Source organism: Podarcis gaigeae, assembly GCF_964106915.1.
Source record: "Podarcis gaigeae genome assembly, chromosome: 1".
In the NCBI taxonomy this organism is placed as follows: Eukaryota; Metazoa; Chordata; class Lepidosauria; order Squamata; family Lacertidae; genus Podarcis; species Podarcis gaigeae.
The window spans coordinates 63,318,507-63,339,671 of record NC_139678.1 but is presented as its reverse complement, the minus strand read 5'-3'; the positions used below and the strand labels follow the sequence as shown (position 1 = coordinate 63,339,671).

Here is a 21,165-nt window from a genome sequence, read left to right as displayed (position 1 = left end):
TGTACTCACGGGTGAGATTCAGAAAGCCGCTGAGCTAGTTGATAGGCTGTGGGATCTCTGTCAAGAGCATATATTTTAATATCTGCTGCCTCTTGCATAAGCGCCTTGGTATGGCCTCCTGCTCCAAATGTCATATCAAGAATACACTGAGAGGTAGAAAAATAATAACCTTGTTATTTTACTTAATAGTGCAGGGGGGAATTAAAGTTTAGCATCCATCTCTGCTTATTAACCTTTAAATTGTGGATCGTATTATTTACCCAAACATTATGCGTATATTTGCATTTTGAGATCAACATCAGCAGTCCTTAGGTTCCTAAATGGAAAACATAACTCACAGAAAAACCATTTGCCATCAGTCCACACCCTTGAAGATGTCTTAACTTCCAAAAGAAGTGGAAAAGAAACTTCACCATTCAGAGGTCATGTTTGATAGCTGTGATAGGTCAAGCTATCTGCAATGGTACAACTTGGCCACAATAGTCCCAACAGGACCACTGCAATCTGCTCTATGTGGAGTGAATGAGGCTTGGAAATGAGGCTTGGAAACTTCGACGGATGCAAAATGCAGCTGTCAGGATGCTAATGAGACCAGAAGGTTTGAGCACGATAATATTTTTGCACTGACAACTATGGTGGTTACACAAAGCACTGGTATTAACCTTCAAGGCATTAAACAGTGTGGAACACAATTACCTTAAGAAAGGGTGGGCAACTGGATTTGGCTGCCAAGCGAGATGCAGAACTGGTCCACCCTCTGTGGTCCACTTTCGACAGGTAAGTGGGGCTGCCTACCTGTCAGTCGCTTGATATCATTATGACATCTGGTGTGGGGTAAGTGGGTGTCACTGGGGAAAACCAGTTTCACATGTCAAATTAGGATTGCTGGCAGGTTTAGTTTGGTCCACAAACCAGAAGTTCCCTTTTCTTGAATTTTAGAATCACCTGTACTGTAATCCAAGATCTGCACCAGATATCCTGCTCAGGTGTCCATCCATGTAATAGGTCAAGATGCTGAGCATCCAACACAGGGTCTTCTCAGTGGTAAGACTGCAGCTGAGGAATTCTCTTCTAATTAACATTCATTTGGTCTCTACAGTACTAGGATTCAAGATGGCCTTATAAACTTAGCTTTGTAATATTGTGCTTCCTTAAGATAATATGCTATACATTTCCTGCAGTTCTATAGTTCTACTTGTGTGTTGCCTTGTGAGGGATACTTATAAAGAACTTAATATATATTGTATAAAAGAGTAAGTAGAATATATATTGTATAAAAGAGTAAGTAGATAACTTTATAGAACACTCCTAGATGCTACTATGAAAAGTTAATTATTAACAAGTTCCTGTGTCCAGATTACATATATTAATTTAAGCATTTTCCTAGGACTGCCAATCCAATAGTACATGCATATTAACTGTATTTTTAAAATGTATTTCACAAACTAGGCAATTAAAGAACATGAACTGACCTGGAGACATGGAATTGAGTTGCTCACAATGCCATAATGCGCATGTATTTCTGAAAAGACTGACTTAATAAAGTCAACTTGTGCTAAAAACAACTCAAGAGAAGCAATCTTCAATTTGCAATTGCTGAATACTATCAGGTTTTGCACTTCTTTTTTCCAGCTATTACTTCACTAAGTGATACCAATACTGCATATGGAGATGTTCTGCTTTGGTAATTTCACATGCTCTGCCATTTATCAACAGCTCTGTTCGACTGGCCTGATGCTTTGTTTTAATATAGCATAATTGAAGAAACAGCTGAAAGGTAATTTGCTAAAAGAAAACCCCAGCAGAATATAGATACAGAAAATAGATTCACTATAGTGAAAAACAGAGTTGTTCTCACATGGATCACATATTTGTATGGCTTTTATGCTCTGCTATTCAATCTTATCAAACCCGTTTTCCCATTTTCTTACTATGTTTTTGTAACAAAATATGTTATCATGTTGCAGTTTGAATGGCCGCTGATAGGTGGCCATGCCAACTTCAGTGTGATGACGGAACAGCAGGCAGGAGGCAGAGACAGGTAGGTAAGGAAGCAAGCAGCGTGGGTGACCCAGATGAACTGCAGAGGAACAGCCAGGACAGGGCAGGGTAGTTCCCCATCAACAATCCTGATCTGATGTCATAGTGTCGCTGCTGCTTTGGCCACAGCAGCATCAGAGGCCAAGGATGAAGAAAGTGACAACAAGGCAGGACAGTGGGGAGATGCCATGACAGGCAAGCACTCTCTCTGTTGCTACCATTGCTGATTGCTTATGGGAGACAACTTGTGAGCCGGCTGGCAGTGAGTGGACAAGTGGGAGGCCTGTGCAGATCTTCCCATGTCCCCCCCCCCATCTGTCCACCAAGGCAGGGTTTAAGAATCTGTGAAGGGATGGAGGGGAGTTGGGTGAGATTAAGGGAGGGGTAGGGATGCGGGTGGCGCTGTGGGTTAAACCACAGAGCCTAGGGCTTGCCGATTGGAAGGTCGGCAGTTCAAATCCCCGCCATGGGTGAGCTCCCGTTGCTCGGTCCCTGCTCCGGCCAACCCAGCAGTTTGAAAGCATGAAATGCAAGTAGATAAACAGGTATCGCTCTGGCAGGAAGGTAAACGGCATTTCCATGTGCTGCTCTTGTTCGCCAGAAGTGGCTTAGTCATGCTGGCCACATGACCCGGAAGCTGTACGTCGGCTCCCTAGGCCAGTAAAGCGAGATGAGCGTCGCAACCCCAGAGTCGTCTGTGACTGGACCTAACGGTCAGGGGTCCCTTTACCTTTATGGGAGGGGGTGGCAAAGAGGTGAGGGTGGCATGAGAGCAGGGGCATGAGTCCCTAGTACGTGAAGCTTAAGAACAGGCACATCTCCCCAGAGCAAGGGTGGCTAAACTCTTATGACCCTAAAGATGGTCAGGTATACCTTTGAGGCTACAGGTCTGTGGTAGATGTGGTGGATGTATGTGTGCATGTACACATATGCTACGTAAACATTACACGTAGTGACCTCACACATACAGCACAAACACACACGAGACAACCAGGCCCACAGCACTCTCTCACACACAATCACACATACATGCATACACTGTCACACACAAACATATGTAAACACAGGTGCACATGCATACATACAACCAGCCCTTCCCACTTGAGCCCGGAGGTGAAGGTGGGTGGGAGCACTGCCTTTTTACTTTGAACATTATTGTCAGGGTTTCAGGGACAGAGAGCGAGGGGGAGGGGTCCCAGGGTGACGAGGAAGAGGACGACGATGACCCGAGGTTGTCAGTGAGTCCGTCAAGTGAATCCGAGGATTCCCAAAAGGGAGCCCCCCTGGTCAGGCCAAGGGGCAGTAGAGAGGGAAGCAGTCAGAAGCAGGGGAACGAAGAGGGAATCCCCAGTGGGGGTTGGAGATCGGGACCAGCCTCTCCGTCGGAACGGAGTGAAGGGGGTGGAGTTACCAGTGTGTCAGTAAGAGCAGAACAAGGAGCAGAGAGGGGAAGGAGTTCGGAGCAGAACATCCTGCCGGAAGGGGAGGAGTGTAGTACCGAGAGTAGCGTAACGGTCGAAAGGAAGGTCAGAGGCAACGTACGCGCGCCAAGTTCAAATGTGGAGGCGCGCGGAAATGAGGAGAGCCCTGAGGAGGAGCCTGGTCCCAAAGCACGAAGGAGGGGGGAGCAGGCGTCAGAAGACTCAGCCTCGGGGGAGTCCCGAAGGGAGGGAGCACAGGGGGGCAGGAAGACCCTGCGGAAAAGGAAGGAGAGGAAAAGGTGGAGCAGTACAAGCCTCTTAAGCTGGTGCAGGGGCGGGACTGACTCAGAGGGGACTTCAAACATCTAAGGGTAAAAGATGCTGAGCCACGGAGCTTGGATGTAACGACAACAATGTTCTTCAATAAAACCTTTTGTATATAACTTGGACTGGATTTTGGTCTCTTGTGAGCTGGGACCTCGGGTGGCTCTGACAATTATGATCTGTGAAAAGCAAAGGCAGCGTTTCTCCACACCCCTACTTCAGAGCAGGGGCAAGTGGAAATGCTGCCTTTTATTCTTAAAGAACAGGCAGGCATTATCTCTCCGCTGCTTAGCACTACGATTGGAAAAGAAAGATCATTTTGTCTGTTCTTAATAGAAGGTATCTAAAGTTAAATATGTACCTTGGATTTCAGGAAAGCCCGGAGGAACAGTATTCTATGGCTAGCTACAGTAATGGGAAAAGGAGCCCAAGATGGGTGGGAGTTTCTATGTACGAGTGCCTAAGTTGCAACTACAAACAATTCCAACAAAATTAAAATCAGAGTGCTCTGAAGAGGCCAACATGGCTGGACAAAAGCAAAAAACCCAAAAGGTCATGTCATGCATAAAAAATGGAAGCGGTGGCAGGTAACAAAGCAAAAGTTCGGACCAGGATCCCAGACTTGTAGGGCGTTTACAGCTATGTTCCAAGTAAGATGGACAGAACAGCAGGACTGCTCACACAAAGATCATTTTGAGTCACTTTAAAATTTAAGAGTAGGTAAGATGGAACTTCCAAATAAAATGCCATAATTAAAGTTCCTGTTTTGCACTAGAACTTGACAGAAGTACATACAAATAGGAAGAACATGTATGCTTTATCCTGTGCTTCCCTGGCCAACCCAGAGACAGTATTTGAAAGGCTGATTTCAACACATTTTTAAAGAAAATATATTGTGTCATATATAACTAATCTTAACTTTGGAAGATTAGGGCTGCAATCCTATACCCAGTTTCCTAGGAGTAAGCCCGACAGAATTCAATTGGATTTACTTCTAAGCAGACATATAGGGCTGCACTGTACTAATAGCTTAAGCTATTCCCAACACTTCGTAATACACGTAATTAATACATTAATTACAGAATTCATTCAACATTCAAGAGCACAGAAAACAGATCATTAGTTTGGGCATACTTCACACACCTTGTCTGGTCCCCCCCCCCCCCGTTTCCCCCCTTTTTTGGAGGGGGGGGATAATTCTGTACAACTAGATGACATTTTATCCCCATGGTCCTGTAAATACCAGAAAAGATTATTATACGACCACTTCCTGCAATGAGTCACACTTCTATAGTTAAGTTATGATGCCCTGCTACAGTTTCTCATAGGAATTTTATAATCAGTTTGTGACTGTACATTTTTGAAAGTATTCAAGTTTCTCATGATAGCCACAGAAAAATAAAGCATTCCAATGCTGCTTCCCCCCCACCCCAAATTTAGTGATACATCTATGGAAGTCCATCACCTTAAGTTTGCATTTAAAGAAGAGATAATGATCTTCACTTTGAAATTATATTACTGGTTTAAATCACTTTGTCATGTTTTTCAACAGTATGTCTCAATATTTACTTTTCTATAATTAATGTATTCTTGTCACTATTTTTTTCACCTTTTAACAAGATTAGATAGAAAAAAATACGGAAAAATATTTTGTTCCATTAGATCTCTGGCTGTACTGAATAAAAGCATAAATCGCACAAGGCAAGAGTATTAAAACTGATCTTGAGATAATCATTCTTATTAATGAATTTAGTTCTTACAGTGTAGTAGGATTTTTTAATTTTATTTTTCTGCAATGATGGCTTAGGCTATAGTCCTATACACACCCTGGATGTGGATGGATGGATGGGGAGTGGGGTTAGGCTCTTGTGTGCCACACTCACTGCTGGTGGAAAGGAGAGCCACTGGGCTTGGGAGGGCACCACTGCAGTGGAGGTCCCAGCTTGTTCTAAGCTACTGCTGGTAGTAACCAGTGGAAAGGCCCCCAGAATGAATGTAGCTAGGTGGGCCACAAGATGCCAGAGGACTTGAATGCACTGGATCCTAAAGCCCCACAATGTTTCAGCCTTTCACCTATGCCAGCCTGGAGATGGAATAGTGAAATAAAACCTCACAGACCTTCTGCCTTGCTAGCAAGAACCAGTAGGGCTTCTGATACCGTTCCATGTCTCTTCAGCCTCTCATTAGGATTGCTTTGCCCACTTCCTTTCATTGATCACACATTACAAGATGCCGCCTGAGAAACTTATATTTCTCTGTCATCGCTTTGGGGCCTTTGCTTTTCCACCTCGCAAAATGCAAAGGGTGTGATGCAGACCTGCTGTTCTTTGAATGGAAAGTCTTCTCCATCCATGGAAGAGAACTGGATCCAGCAGAATTTCCTGCTCCACTGGCTTCCTGCAGGCAGACAGGGAGAGGGGAGTCTATTTTCACCAATCATCATCAGCTCACTCAAAGTTCCTACTACACCCTCCCACTGTTTCTAGGGGTCTCCCAGACCTCTGGAATAGGTGAATGGGGAGCATAGGGGAAACCAGTGAAACGTGTTTGCTCCTCTTCCATTTTCAACTAGTCCACACAACTCTGGATCCAACAAAATGTGTGTGGGTGCAAATGTTTACAAACCTATTGATCACCTTATATATTAATGGTATAATATTTCATAGCCTATGACACCTGCAGTCCAATAAATGGCTGGCTGGTTCCAATCAATAGGAAACTCACCTACATATATACACAAGTTCTTGACATTCACTGCCCCATTAGGATTACAGCTCACAATACTGCAGTGACAACAAAAGCTTTCTCAGGGTAAGCCTATCCCTTCTGGCATCTCACACCCATAACATGGGTTTCCAGCTCATCCAACCTCCCTTGCCTGCTCAGTTCCCTCCTGTCAATAATGCACAGTCCCAGTGTAATGCCTACCCCAGCAAGGTGTAATAGTGCTAGATTTGCGAAGAGAGAAATATAGTATATGGATATAGTAAGAAAGAGGAGGGAAATGGTGGGGAGCTAATGCAAGAGAGTAGCTGAAGAGGTACATGCAGTGAGGAAGGGCTGAAGATTGAAGAGGGGGGAAGCAACTGAGGAGAGAAGCCAAGAGAAGGAAAAAGAAACAAAAAGTGAGCAAAAGTAACATAATGAATGGACTGTGACAGAAATTGCTATTTCACTAGCAACAGTTAATTGGCACCATGATACATAATCAGTGGTGGATGGGGATGAGTCATTCATATTTTCTTATCATTTATGCATTGTTATTAGTAAACAATGTAATCCATTTTTAACTATATGTAACCACCCCACCCCACCCCCCCGGATTCCAGAGTGATTACCAATTTGCCCTCCCTATCCTTGATGTGTACAACTTGGAAGGTTCGCCCCATTCCTACTTGACTCCTCCTTTCTTCAGCTCTGTTCCCTCCCACCTTTCAGGTACCTACATTGTGCCACTTCCTTCAGCCACCTGTACTGACTTATTTCCCTTATTTCAATTTTCTCAAGCCTCCTTTACCACCTACCATTTCTTCAAATTCTTCTCTTACTCCACTGATTATTATGCCCCATCCTTGTGAACCTTTATCCATGGTCTTCCGGTTCCTTAAGTTTCTGTCCATTTCTGGATATCTTTCAAGTCCTTGCATTTGGTCTGAATCCCAGACAATTGCAAATGAACATTCTTTGCCGCCGCTCCATAGCAGCTAATCAGTGCCGGGGGCTTCCCTACTACAAGCACAATACTTCTGAGAACCCAGCAAAGGATCCCAAGGGTCTGAAGTACTGATGGAAAGTTTGTTTAGAGGATCTGTCAGAATTAAGAACAGCAGGAGCTCCGGTTTGGTAACTTTAAAGCTGTGATCCAATGCAATTCTTTCAAGAGGCATAATGTGTTTCACATTTAGTAGCTGTGCCAGCAGATTTTGAATAGTCTTCAAATACAGACCCACGTTCAGCTCACTATAGTAATACCAGCATACATATGCCCGTGGTCAGAACAGCATTTCACAGAATATGGTGCCGCTGTCATATCAACCCAAACTCGTAAAGGCCCTTCTGGTTATGGGCCACCTGAGTCTGCAGGAGCACAGGCAACTCTAGGAGCAAACTGCAGGCATGATCCTATTATCCTCCACAAGGAATAAGAATATTACCCACTCCAAGTTCTCATGACCTTATGTGGGTTCTGCTTTGGGATGTTTACCCTAACCCACCATTAATGATCTAAAGCCCCATTTCAGAAAATCTCCCACTACATCTCAATGCCATCATAGTGTCCATATTCCAAATCTCTGAGCAACCTCTTATAGCAGTTTTATGCAGATGTTGAGTAGCACAAAACAGCTCCTCCAAGCAGAGCAGGAAGCTATGATGGTCAAAAGCCAGGCAACAGGGTCCATTTCCTGGTATAGGTAATCAGCCTGGTTCTTAAACCAGGTCAGAAGTCAGACCAAACATTTTCCATCTCATTGTCAGACACCGTTGGGCAGCTGCCTACAAAGAACTCATTCTTCTTGTATATATCTATGCTATATACTTATGTAAGGAGAAAATCCACAGGAAGGGAAAAGCTATAAAGACAAACCAAACAAATCAATGCAATGCTATATATTTCATTTTCCCTCCATTTTACAAAGATCATTGGTGTTACCAGGATGAGTCATCCTATCTAAACTCTGCAAATGTTTGGTCTTACTATTTAGTCTTACTGTTCAAAATCCTACTTCTGCACAGCAGAAATCGCCTCTTGCTGCAACGAACTTGTTTTTAGTCAGCTTTAGACCATAAACTCTAAGTACATGAAAATTAAAAGATTGAAGTAGTCTACCTTTTTCATGACTGATGGTGCACTGAGAGCCACGACTTGTTGTGGCTTTCTCATTCTATGTAGTCACAACTCATATATCATTTTATATGGCCAATACACACACACATACACAGTTATCAGTTTATGTTATCTAGACAGATTGACAAGTAAAATATAAAAAGCTAGAAACGACATTGTTTGATGTGCCCAACAAATCTGTCTGCCATGGGAATCTCCACATACACACATCAAATTGGCTTCATATTTATGGCTTTTGGTTAAATCCAGCTCAAGCTTTTTTTTTTTCTTTTTTAAAAGAAGGTCTCTATTTTCCCGCACAACATCTGTTACATTAGAAATAAAAGGGAACAAAATTCTAAAGAACCTGTAGTTCTGCTCCATCCCCACAGCCCAGTTGTGGGTAAAATATATTTCTACTACACTCATTCTCTAAAAGACCATCACCAGACCAGGGAGACCAGGGAGAATATTCCTGGGTAGAATATACAGAATATAGTTCCAAGCATGTGCTGTAAGCTCAGGAACATGATGGTTACATGATGCAGAAGGGGGGGGGGGGAGAGAAGCTTCACTTACTATCCAGAAGAAGAGGGGGCATGGCTTAATTGAGTCCATCTAGCAATTCAGCGTTGTGGTCCTTAACACTTCATGCACTAACTAACCAGCCTCATGTTTGCTAGCTGTATTGACTGCAAACTCCCACAATTTTGAAATACCAGTATGAGAGATTTGTTCAATCATCTGTCCCTAAGACAGAGCCTTCTATGCTTGGCCCCACATCTCCAAACATCAACCACTGCAAGCAGAAGGCTGAAGCAAGAAAGGTACCTGCCAAATACAAGGGACTTCCGTGCTGTAAAAATGTACAGAAAACATCACTAACTTGAAGTGGGTGGGAATGGGCGTGGCTCCACAGACGAAGCAGCACCACACAGGCACATGAAGATAAACCAGGATTACAAGGTCTCTGGATTCTTTTTATTCTTTAACTCTTACTACAACTCTACAATTCTATGATTCTTATCAGTAACTTGCAATGTTATTTCTATATGTTTCTTTGAATGCTTGCTTGCAATGTGCTCCTCTCACCCAGGAAAACAGAATGCACATCTTAGTTAAAGTTAGATTTCAAAAAGAAACACACACACACACACACTTTACATGTTAAGTCAGAGTTGAGCATAAGGTAGCTCTGGACAACTGGCAGATCTCTGGGTGACTTTCAGAACATCACCAAAGATTTCTGACTCCCAGCTGCTTAACAATAGCAGCAATGAACCTACAACTCCCTTTCCTCCCAGGTCCCAAATTACATTGCTGAATGAAGAAAGGTTGGGGTAACCAGAGGGGAAACTGTGTGGGGGGGGGATTATGAACCCATATCAAGTGCTGATGCGAAAAATAAATAAATCTTGGGATTAAATTTCACTAATTGTAAGAATATGATCTTTTCAACAGATTCTGCTTGGTGGATTTCAAGACCCTAGTAAAACAAACAAACAAACAAAACCAAAGTTGATCCCACAAGTCTGAAGCCTGTTGTTTCATCTGGTAAGTGGAGTAGTTCTAAAGTAAGATCTGAAGAGGGAGGAGTGTAATGTGAGGCGCAAGTTCGAGGGAGGGGCGGGTGGGAAGGGCTCACAAATACCTAGATATGGCCCTATTCACAAACATTTCTCCATCTTAAAAAAACCCAAACACCCTCAAAAGCCCACCACCACAGACAACAATCTACCACCTTCTCTTTGTAGCTAATTACTTTGTTCTAACAGGAGCTTCATAATCCCAATACCTCATGGAAAACACATGAGAGGGCATTAAAATCTGACCTAACATTCTGAAAAGGTAGAAGAAGCCCAAGTCAGATGAGAAGACATCCTTACACTAATAGTGGTCCTGAGCAACAACATACCCCAGAATACGGTAACAAAACCTGTAAGATAAAATTTAAGTCTAAATAATTGAAAAGGTGCTACAGAATTATACAACGTAATAGTCAAAAAGTCATCTCACATCCCCGTCCTGTTAATGAATTCCCCTCATTTTCTATCCATCATTAGCCACTTTTACAATTGACTGCAGAATATTGCAAAGAGAACGCAGCAGAAATAATCAACAAACATACCCTTAAATTAACATGTCATGATGAGCAGTTTTATTTAAAAAGAACTATTCTATAATTATCTCTTTTTGATGAAAACCTTAATTGATTTGTTCCTGCTGTTCTCTGCAGGTTGTTTTGCTATTTTGCACCCAAAAATTAACAAAATTGCTTACACCAGTTTAATTTCAGGGAGCAATCCAAAATATCAGTGTCAACTGCAGAATGGCTTATTATGGCAACAATCAATCTATTTAAAGGAGACTAATGGAAGCAGTATCACTTTTCGTCTGACACACACATGGAGTCTTTTTCCTGTCAACTCAAGTTCAAGCTCGGACTCAATTTACAACTCAGCCGACTACAACATACACAAAGCTATCATGGCATAAATCTCATCAGCCTATGATAATGTATTGCTTTGGAACACTCAAATCGTGATTGTAAATAGTAGGCTCTCTGTTGAACGATAAATACAACATTAAGGAAAACAGACTAGAACCAATATATGTTCTTCTTTAATCCGCACTTTAAAGCAATATTGTCATAGTCAGCTACAAGCACAGTAATTAGGATGATAATTTAATACACATTGTTCAAAACATGAATTATCTTTTCAAAATATTTACAAAAGTTTTTTGGCCAAAACTGAATGAAATCATCAGATTACATTCAGGCTATTAATTCAACTACAGTGGTACCTCTGGTTACGTACTTAATTCGTTCCGGAGGTCTGTTCTTAACCTGAAACTGTTCTTAACCTGAAGCACCACTTTAGCTAATGGGGCCTCCTGCTGCCGCGGCGCTGCCGCCGCCCGATTTCTGTTCTCATCCTGAAGCAAAGTTCTTAACCTGAGGTACTATTTCTGTGTTAGCGGAGTCTGTAACCTGAAGCATATGTAACCTGAAGCGTATGTAACCCGAGGTACCACTGTATATTATGATCCAAATTAAAGTAGCGGGGGAGCAGATTAGATTATTATGTTAGGAGTTGTGACATGTAATGCAAAGTGAAATAGCTTGAATATATGGGGGAAATTTAAAAGAGACCCAGTTTAAGTCATTGCACAGTAGTCATTTTGTATAAACAGTATTTGTAGAAGAATTTGACTAGCACAAAGGAAACACTGCTACAAATACACAATTTCAGGCATTATACCTTTATACCTGCAACAGATTGCCACCAACTATCTATGAGAAAGCCAAACAATAGCATGGGACAATCTAGTGCTGTCACTGTCCCAGCAATAAGCAAACTCGGAATGCTATGCTTATTCTCAGAGATTATTAAACACAACAGTTCTCTTTCTGTCCAAAAATAATAAATCTAGGAAAAAATTGTTGATGGGTTGCTTGCATCACAGTAACACTTAATGACTACAAAATAATACATTTCTACAAGGAGAAGGGGCACACAGATGATTAGCATGTTTTAAACCTTTTCACAGTGCAGTTCTATATATGACTATATATTACATGGAGTTCAATACAGCTTCCTCCAGATAAGTGGGCATAGGATTGCAGCATCAGCAAGGATCGGGCTCTCATTTCTATATGCTGCTTCTCAAGCAGCATTTTGAGGTTGTGTGCAGATGTACCTGAAGCACCAGGATGTGTTCTGCTTCTCTACACCTTTGCTGCTATACTAACCTGCATGCAGGGGTTGTCAACCTGGTCCCTACCGCCCACCAGTGGGTGTTTCAGGATTATCGGTGGGCAGTAGGGGATTCTACAGCACAAGCTGAATCCTCCTTCCATCGAGCACTGGTGGGCAGTAAGGAAATTTTACCTTCAAGAAAGATGCATTAGTGGGTGGTAGGTATAAAAAGGTTGACTACCTCTGCTCTAGAGCAAACATTGTGCCCCAGACATTGGGCTTCAAGTGAGCTGTGCACTTTGCTTCTGTTTATCCACTGCTTGGAATAGATATCTGCTTAAACATATATTTTGTTATTTAGTTGTGTCTGACTCTTCGTGACCCCATGGACCAGAGCATGCCAGGCACTCCTGTCTTCCACTGTCTCCCGCAGTTTGGTCAAACTCATGTTCGTAGCTTCGAGAGCACTGTCCAACCATCTCATCCTCTGTCATCCCCTTCTCCTTGTGCCCTATATTTAGAGTTGTTATTTATGTATTTAGACATGTTTTATCGTTGCTATTCTTTCTAAAGGGGGGTGTCCTCTTTGTTTTTTAGGTTTTGAAAACTGTTACAGCAAGGGAAGGAGAACACTTCCACAGCAGTTTCATTACTGCTGAAATCATGTCTTTATGCACTCCACTTTTAAAAACTACTTTAATAACACATTAACTAATGTTATAAAAAGTGGGTATAGGTGCTTCAGAAAATTCTAAGACAGCCTGTGGTGCACACAGATATCCCCACTCCTCTGGCTTGGGTAATTTGACCCCATTAATGCAAACAAATTTAATCTGACAACAAAGATTGGTTGTTTATTCCCAAATTCCAATGGTACCACTGCAGAAATGCAGATAGCTCTGCTGCAGAGCAACACAAATAGCCTCTGCTTCCTACCCCACATCATATCATCATGGTAATTCACAGTGAAGAGGGCATAGGAGGACACAAGGCAGGAAGATGCTAAATTAACAATAACTTCAAGCTAAGACTCAAGTGATTTACATTGAGCAAGATTGTGGAAATAATCAGGCAAGCTACCGAGATTCAAGGATTTTGCTTTTGTAAAAGCAAAAAGCACTTGGTAGAAATGGAGACTCTTAAATAAATAGCACTGATCTCAGGCTGAACAATACTAATAAATGTAGGGAAGTTGTTTTTTTAATGACTGATGTTTTAATGTATTTTTAATCTCCTGTTGGAAGCCGCCCAGAGTGGCTGGGGAAACCCAGCCAGATGGGTGGGGTATAATTTAATAATAATAATAATAATAATAATAATAATAATAATAATAATAAATTCTCAGCATTATACATCGTATAAAATACATACATCGTATAAAATACATAGCTCACTGCAGCATAGTGGTGTAGTCAGACACAACCTTGTTGCAAGAGTTTCCCAGATTTTTTAGTTAGTTGGTTTCAACACTGTATTCACACCGTGTGTGATCTTCCATTGCGGTGACCTAAAAAAAAAACACATTTCACAGCAATCATAGCAGTGGGTGGAACTTGACAATTATGGTTTACTCCTCCTCCTCTTAGCCACATGGTTCCCTCTCACCCCTGCTACCTATTCTACACATGCACACAGTTGAATAAAGTGTACTCATAATGCAATTCCATGTCTATGCAGAAGTAAGCCCTGTTGAATTCAATGGGACTTACTGCACAGCAAGAGAGGTTAGGGTTGCACCCCAGGTCTACAGTAGGGCATTTTATTTTATTAGCCACCAGACATTTGGTTAATTAATCGGGTAAACTTGAATAACTTTAAATATGGATTGAATGGAAGATTTTAGCATGAAAATATGGTTTTTATTTTTAGTCATGTTTTTCGGGAATGGAAAGGAGTTTTCCAGCAAGACTTCCTCTTCTTCTTCTCCTCCCCCAAATCTGCTCTGGAGGGGAAAGTTCCACTGAACAAGCAGAGGTTTGTTGCATCAAAACAGTGAAAATGTACCCAATACAGTGGTACCTCGGGTTAAGTACTTAATTCGTACCGGAGGTCCGTTCTTAACCTGAAACTGTTCTTAACCTGAAGCACTACTTTAGCTAATGGGGCCTCCTGCTGCTGCCGTGCCGCCGGAGCACGATTTCTGTTCTCATCCTGAAGCAAACCTGAGGTACTATTTCTGGGTTGGCGGAGACTGTAACCTGAAGCGTATGTAACCCGAGGTACCCCTGTACAGTGAAAATGTACAGGCAAGCTCAAATCTAACAGTAAAAGTCGGGCTCGCTCCAAACTGCATGTTTTTCCTTAGGATGCAGACAAACTTGGATAACAACTGGGTTTGTTATTTTCACATATGGGGTACCGACCATCATTTGGTTCCCTCTTCTCAGCAGCCATAGGCACGACCAGCACAGCTCCTAACAGAGCCTGATTTGAATGTCTGTTACACAGTCCATCTTCAGCCTGTACAAGAGCTTCATCATCTGCAAACTTCTCTCTCTCTCTCTCTCTCTCTCTCTCTCTCTCCATCCTGGTGCGCATGTGTTTAACCATCTAGCCTCATGAAGAGCTCTGGGTAACTCAAAAGCTATTTAGCGACACTCTGATTGGCCTTATAAAGGTACTGCCCTAATGGGTTTTTGAAATAGTTGAGATGGGTCGGAACAATGGCCTGTTAGAGGCAGTTCTACACCACCACCAAAGAAGTCATCAACAGCTTTCTTAGTTCAAACAACTCGCACTGAATTTCAGCGTCTTACACGCAGAAGCACTTCATCTCGTCCCATGAAGCAACAAGCCGCTCCCACACAGAATTCTTTCTGCCTCCCTTCCTGCTTCTCTGACAGGGTGCCTAGACACTGATAAGGTGCAGAATATATAAAAACAGGCAAACGAATAGGCCCAGATGCTGATCAAAGAGACCAACAGTCTCTTGAAGCAGACAAGAGGCTCCCTCTTATATCTGGTGAAAGCAGAGCCTGTCTTCCACTTCTGTCTGGGGAAGCCCTGCACTGGGGCCGCTAAACACAGTTGGCTGGTTCAGAAGCCCAGCGCGATTAACCCTACTATAGCATGAAGGGGAGAAGATCACATATAAATTTGCCTGCGTTAACATGCAATGTGGTTGATTGCTGTATTAGCATCTGCACAGCTACCCTGCTTTACAGCAGTACAATACATTTAGTGGGTGCGTTGGAGGCAAAAGCAAATTGCTCAGATTACTCAGCACCTTGTCAAACACAAGATGTTGCACTGGGAAAATAAAATGCACAAAAAATATGTTTAACTCAAAACAACTACATACCACGCTTCAAATAACAATTAAAAAGGAACACCTGCAAAAATCAGTTAACATTTGATGTCCACAAAACAGACTACCATAGAAAACCTAACTTGGCTGGACCATCAGATTAGGCCACCCAAACATAACTACTACCTTGTTTTTTCTTCTAGTTTTCCCAAGATATGTTTTTGCTATTATACATTTCAGAAATGTGTGTGCAGATTTAAACTGAGGCGACCATGTCTCTTGAGAGGAGAAAAGCTACTATGAAGTGAACACTACATATATACTACATTTTTCAGTAATTAGAAATACAATGCTTCTGAGGAAGAGAGGATTTAATGACCTCTGATACACTGAAATTCGAGATGCTCATATTCTCATTTAGGATGCAGGTACAATACACCAATACATAATTAAAGAACATGAAGTTATTGTGATTTATATTTATGTGAGGTCGGTTTTACAAAATGGAGAGTATTTCAAGCTCATAGGGAAATTAATCTTATTTTAATTTCTTACCCCAGATTAATTTCTTACTATTGAAGCTCAAATTTCTCACCAGTATATGATTATAACACAACTACCAGCATACTACCTACTGGAAAAAATTAAATCCACAAACTAACTGTCCGATGAAAAATTAATCTGTGTAAAATCCTACAATATACCATGCATACAATGTATATTAAATACTGATGGCATGCCACATGTTTTTCCAAACGAATATACAGTAATGGGAATAACTTATAAAAAATGTTCAGAATTGAGGAGTGGTTTTCAAAAAACTAAAATACATGAAACAGAAAAGTGTTGTTCTCAATACAATTTTGGTGACTTGTTTTGAAATAGTCTCTGAGGAAAATCACATCAAATTATGAACTGTCAGCAATAGTCTGAATAAACCAGAAACTACAGTCAGGATTGAAGAATAATGAATCAGAAGCTAATGAAGAAGGCAGAGCTGGAGAACAAGCCAGGAGTCAGAAATGAAGAGCAATTAGGAACAGAGCATAAACCAAAAGACAGAATTGGAGAAAAACGTCAGGAGTCATGACCAAGGAGAATACCGTAACTAGAAACACAAGATATGCCAGAACCAGCAGCTAGCTTGGGTGAAGTTAGGACTGAGAACCGTAAGTGACTACATGTGACACTGCTTAGCAGCTCCCCAAACTTCCCTGAGCTTGCCATTTGGGGCAGTAGTCAGCAGTTTCTAATAGTCATTTATCAAACATGTTTGAAATTAAGTGCATATCAACACACTATATTGAATTATGTGGATTTTTTTTAAATTTCAGGTATGCTTCAGCCACAATTTACATTCTGGACTCTATTTATTAAGGAAGAGGGAAGGGAAGTTCCATCAAGCAGCCTGAAGTTCTTATAGTAACATAACTACTTTGTTGGATACTGTCCATTCATTGTTTTGGGAGTACCAGTTTTAAAAACAAAGAATGTAAGCGAGTGAGAGAGATGAACAAAACGGCACAGTTAGGTGTAAGTTTACTACCTGTATTGTTCTATTTTTATCAATATTTCCAGTAGTATAAACACATCTAATTCTTTCAGTCCTCCCTCATTACCTGCAACAATAAGGTAAGGGTAAGAATAGGGTTGAGTGCTCACTGGAAGGACAGATTGTGAAGCAGAGGCTCCAATACTTTGGCCACCTCATGAGAAGAGAAGATTCCCTGGAAAAGACCCTGATGTTGGGAAAGATGGAGGGCACAAGGAGAAGGGGACGACAGAGGACGAGATGGTTGGACAGTGTTCTCGAAGCTACCAGCATGAGTTTGACCAAACTACGGGAGGCAGTGGAAGACAGGAGTGCCTGGTGTGCTCTGGTCCATGGGATCACGAAGAGTCAGACACGACTAAACAACTAAACAACAACAACAAAATCATCCCAGAAGAAAATTCTCACTCATTTGTAGTTGCGTATTTGGAAAGAATAGGATGCAATCTTAGACACAGAACCAAACTCTGAAATAGTTCTAAAAGATCTCTAAAGGTAATATCGTGCACGTCCTTATTCTCCTTACAATACATGCTTAGAAGTTACTTTGTGCCGACCCTTCATTTAAAACAAATAAACTGAGCTATTTTAAGAAAGGCAAATGGGATGAGTCCTGTTTCACTTTCCATATCAGAATCTTCTCAGTGCAAAGGCCTGGTACTCCAGGGTTTCTGTGACAGCACCTCAGAGCAACACACAGGAACATTTGATGCTAATTTTACACCATCTAATTTGTCAGCCCTTGTGTAGAAAAACAAAGTCCCTCTTTTATCAGCATTTTCCCAGCAGCAGAACTCCAAACATGACATCACTCACACTCAAGAAGTAATCCTGAGATATTTATTAGGCCTCCTTATTTAATGGGAATCTTTTTAGTATGGCTGAGGTCCATGGAGATGCCATATTACTCATCTTCAAGGACTGTCAGGGTTTGCCTGAGCTTTTCTTAATATAGGATTTTCAGGCTCCCTAACCTCCCACCTGCAACAGACTTTATCCTTAACTTAAAATAGAATCTTCTTAAATTATACAACTTCCCAGTTCTCAAGTAGTAAAATTTGTTTGTTTTCTTGCATAATCAATCAATTATTTAATTTCATGTTCATAAAATCTGAACTTTATATCCAATAACCAGTCTGGTGAAGCTTTTGGAGTGCCACACTTCGACCTGGTATGCCTAGTAGATTCAAATCTATGCTCTACCACAAAGATCAGCAGAATTCTATAGGTGTCTGTTCAAAAGCAAGCTCCACCAAGCTTACTTGGTCTTAATCCCAGGTAAATATAAAATTGAACTGCACTCCAAGCAATTTACAACCTCCACACCCAATTGCTCGGCCTAACCTCCCTTAAAGGGCAGTTGTCCCTCCCCCTCAAATGTAATTATTAAAGCTTTTAAACAATGTACATGAACATGAACATACAAACGCAAAGTATGTTTTCCTGTTTTAATACCATGATGACCAAGCAACACAATCCACAGGTTAATTTATATCCAGGTAACCCCTCCACAATGTCCTATGATACAGTGCATGTAGGCGAGGATCTATATGCAGACAGATACCAACAACAACAAGCTGCAACAGATTTTCAAACAGTCACAAGACTCTTTGTTGGTTTTGCTTAAGTACAGTCAGGACAGCAGAACAGAATTTCACTGTGTTTGGAAAATAACCAGATCGTAAGGCTTAGAAGTAAAAAGAAAAAACAAAGATATAATTTTGTCTCATGACATCACAAGAGAATGTTTATCGCCTGCTGATACAAGCAGCCACTCTGGTGTTTTATAGCCTAAGTAATCATTTGGTCCATGAACAATTACTTATGCCCAGACAAACACTTTTATCAGTTTACAGCTATGGACTCTAATTGAGCCAGTATAAACTTGAACTCTATAGATTCCTTATATAAAAGGAGGAATGAATTCTCAGAATGTAAAGTGGAAGTCAGTGTTGCACAACCAAACTTCTACTTATGCAATGAGACTTCTTCCTCTTCCTCTCCCCCCACTCCCCCAACAGCCCTCTGTGCACCCCTCAAATTTGCTTAATTAGATTTAAGGAGTGTGCAAGAGGCTGCAAGGAGGAAGTAAACTGCTCATGCAGAAGCACACAAATGCTGTCAGCAACCTTTATTGCTTTGCATTCCAACAATGCTTTTTTTATTTGTATAGATTTATAAGCCACCTTTCCCAAGGCAGATGAAATGTTGTTTTGGAAGATTCATAGTTATGCGTCTGAACAAAGGTGCCATTGACTTGTATTATCTTCTTAAGACAGTGGTAAATGCACAAGGCCTACAGTTCCTCAGCCATATATGGCAGCAATTGTTTTTACTTATTGCAGCTGTTCCTTTATTAATTTTATGAAGTGCAAGATGAATTCAGAATGCATATTAATCCTGCTATTTCATAGTACAGAATTTTGGAATTTACCGCATTCTACGATACAATCAGATTTAAGGTGGCTTACAAAGATAAAATATATGCAACAGCCAAAACTAAAAACAAATCTGATAAAGCAAACGGCAGTAAAACTGAACCATGAAAACACAGTCCAGAATTCCCATGAGTGGGATTTGGTTCATGGAAGAAGTGGAGTGGGGAGGTATTTAAACTCCTCCTTCCTTCTGTGCCTGCCTGAAAAGCTGTCCAGAGGACTGGGAACAGTGTGGAGGGAGATGTGGGGATGAACTGGAAGGGGAATAGACAAGAATTGCCAGCCTCCAATGAGAACCTCTATAGGGTCTCAGTTTCTTCTTCAGAAGGAGTATATTTAGCAAATGAGTTCTATTTTGAGAAATTTAAAATATGGGAAATAAAAAATTAAAGTTGACTGTGTTTAATATACACGTCTATTTCTGTGTGTGAACAAACACACATAGAGCAGATGGTTGTGTTTCAGAATTGTGCTTCAGAATTGCTGCAATAACTGACCTTTATTCCATTTTTTCTGGATTGAAATGGGCAAAGTGGGTTACAGCAATTGCAACAGTGAAGCAGAAAAACTACAAAACTAAAATTTGAATAGTAAGTGTTTACTAGAAAGTGTTGGAGTGGTCTATTGTTCCAAACATATCAACTATTATTGTGTTTGTTTAGTTTGGAAATCATTTCACACTTCCGTGGAGAAAAAGGTTTAAAATATCCATTTCAGAATTAGCCAGCTATACTTTCCCATTGTGGGAACGCCATAATTTCCTGCAAAGATTTCAAAAGATTAAATGTGAAACTGCCAACCATATTTCAGACATGTAATAAAGTTTATTTATGCAAACAGCATGCTTTTTTATCCACTTAAAGTCTCCCAATGCAGCCAAGTAAAATGAAATGTGATCCAAAAGTTCAATTAAGCCAGGATGGCAATATATGTTTCTAGACCCACTCAAACAAGAGCATGCAAGCATCTGAAGTTCAACATGTTCTTCACCGCTTTCATCCATTTCCAAGGCCAAGTATGACAGTAACACAGCCATAAAATAAATCAATAAATAATATACACAGAGAGAATAAAAAAAACTTTTACAATGTAGTGTTCCACGTTGAATAGGAAGAGATCAACATAATGGTTGAGGACTGCTGGGTTGTAGACTTGCTGAAATAACTGAACTTTTTTCCATTTCTCTGCATGAATGAAAATCCTGTTTGCCTCTAAAGAGAGATGTGAATTCTGATTAAGTGACAACACTGTTTCCCATGGTCCACTTCCATGTCATAGAAGTAGTATCTGGATTTCTGTATCATACAAGTTACTTGGACAGTATATGGTGTTTCCCAAACGAGTGTCATTTATGCTTTAAGGCTGAAATGGGAAATACCCAGATGATCCTAGCAATCTACATTATGTGTTAGGCACACAATGAGCTGGTTTTCATATAACACAAAGCCAAAGAATAGATTAGCAAGAGCAGGCTAATAAATAGGCTTCCAGACAGATTGCAGGCATTTTATTCCTGCTTGTAAACTAAACCATGGTTTGGGTTAACGTGTCATCTGCAGCCACTGTCATGGTTGGTCTCCAGACAAACCACAGACTGTAACCAGGAAAACCATGAGC

At 41.1% G+C, this 21,165-nt stretch overlaps 1 protein-coding gene across 3 annotated transcripts in view; it reads right to left on the bottom strand.

The window, feature by feature from the left end:
* METTL15 (methyltransferase 15, mitochondrial 12S rRNA N4-cytidine) overlaps positions 1-21,165 on the bottom strand; it is an 84,854-nt gene that overhangs the window by 43,040 nt on the left and 20,649 nt on the right. For all 3 annotated transcript variants that reach the window (XM_083751928.1, XM_083751930.1, XM_083751929.1), the window contains one exon: positions 10-146. In XM_083751928.1, coding sequence (XP_083608054.1) covers positions 10-146 — 137 coding nt within the window. The remainder of the gene's footprint in view (positions 1-9; positions 147-21,165) is intronic.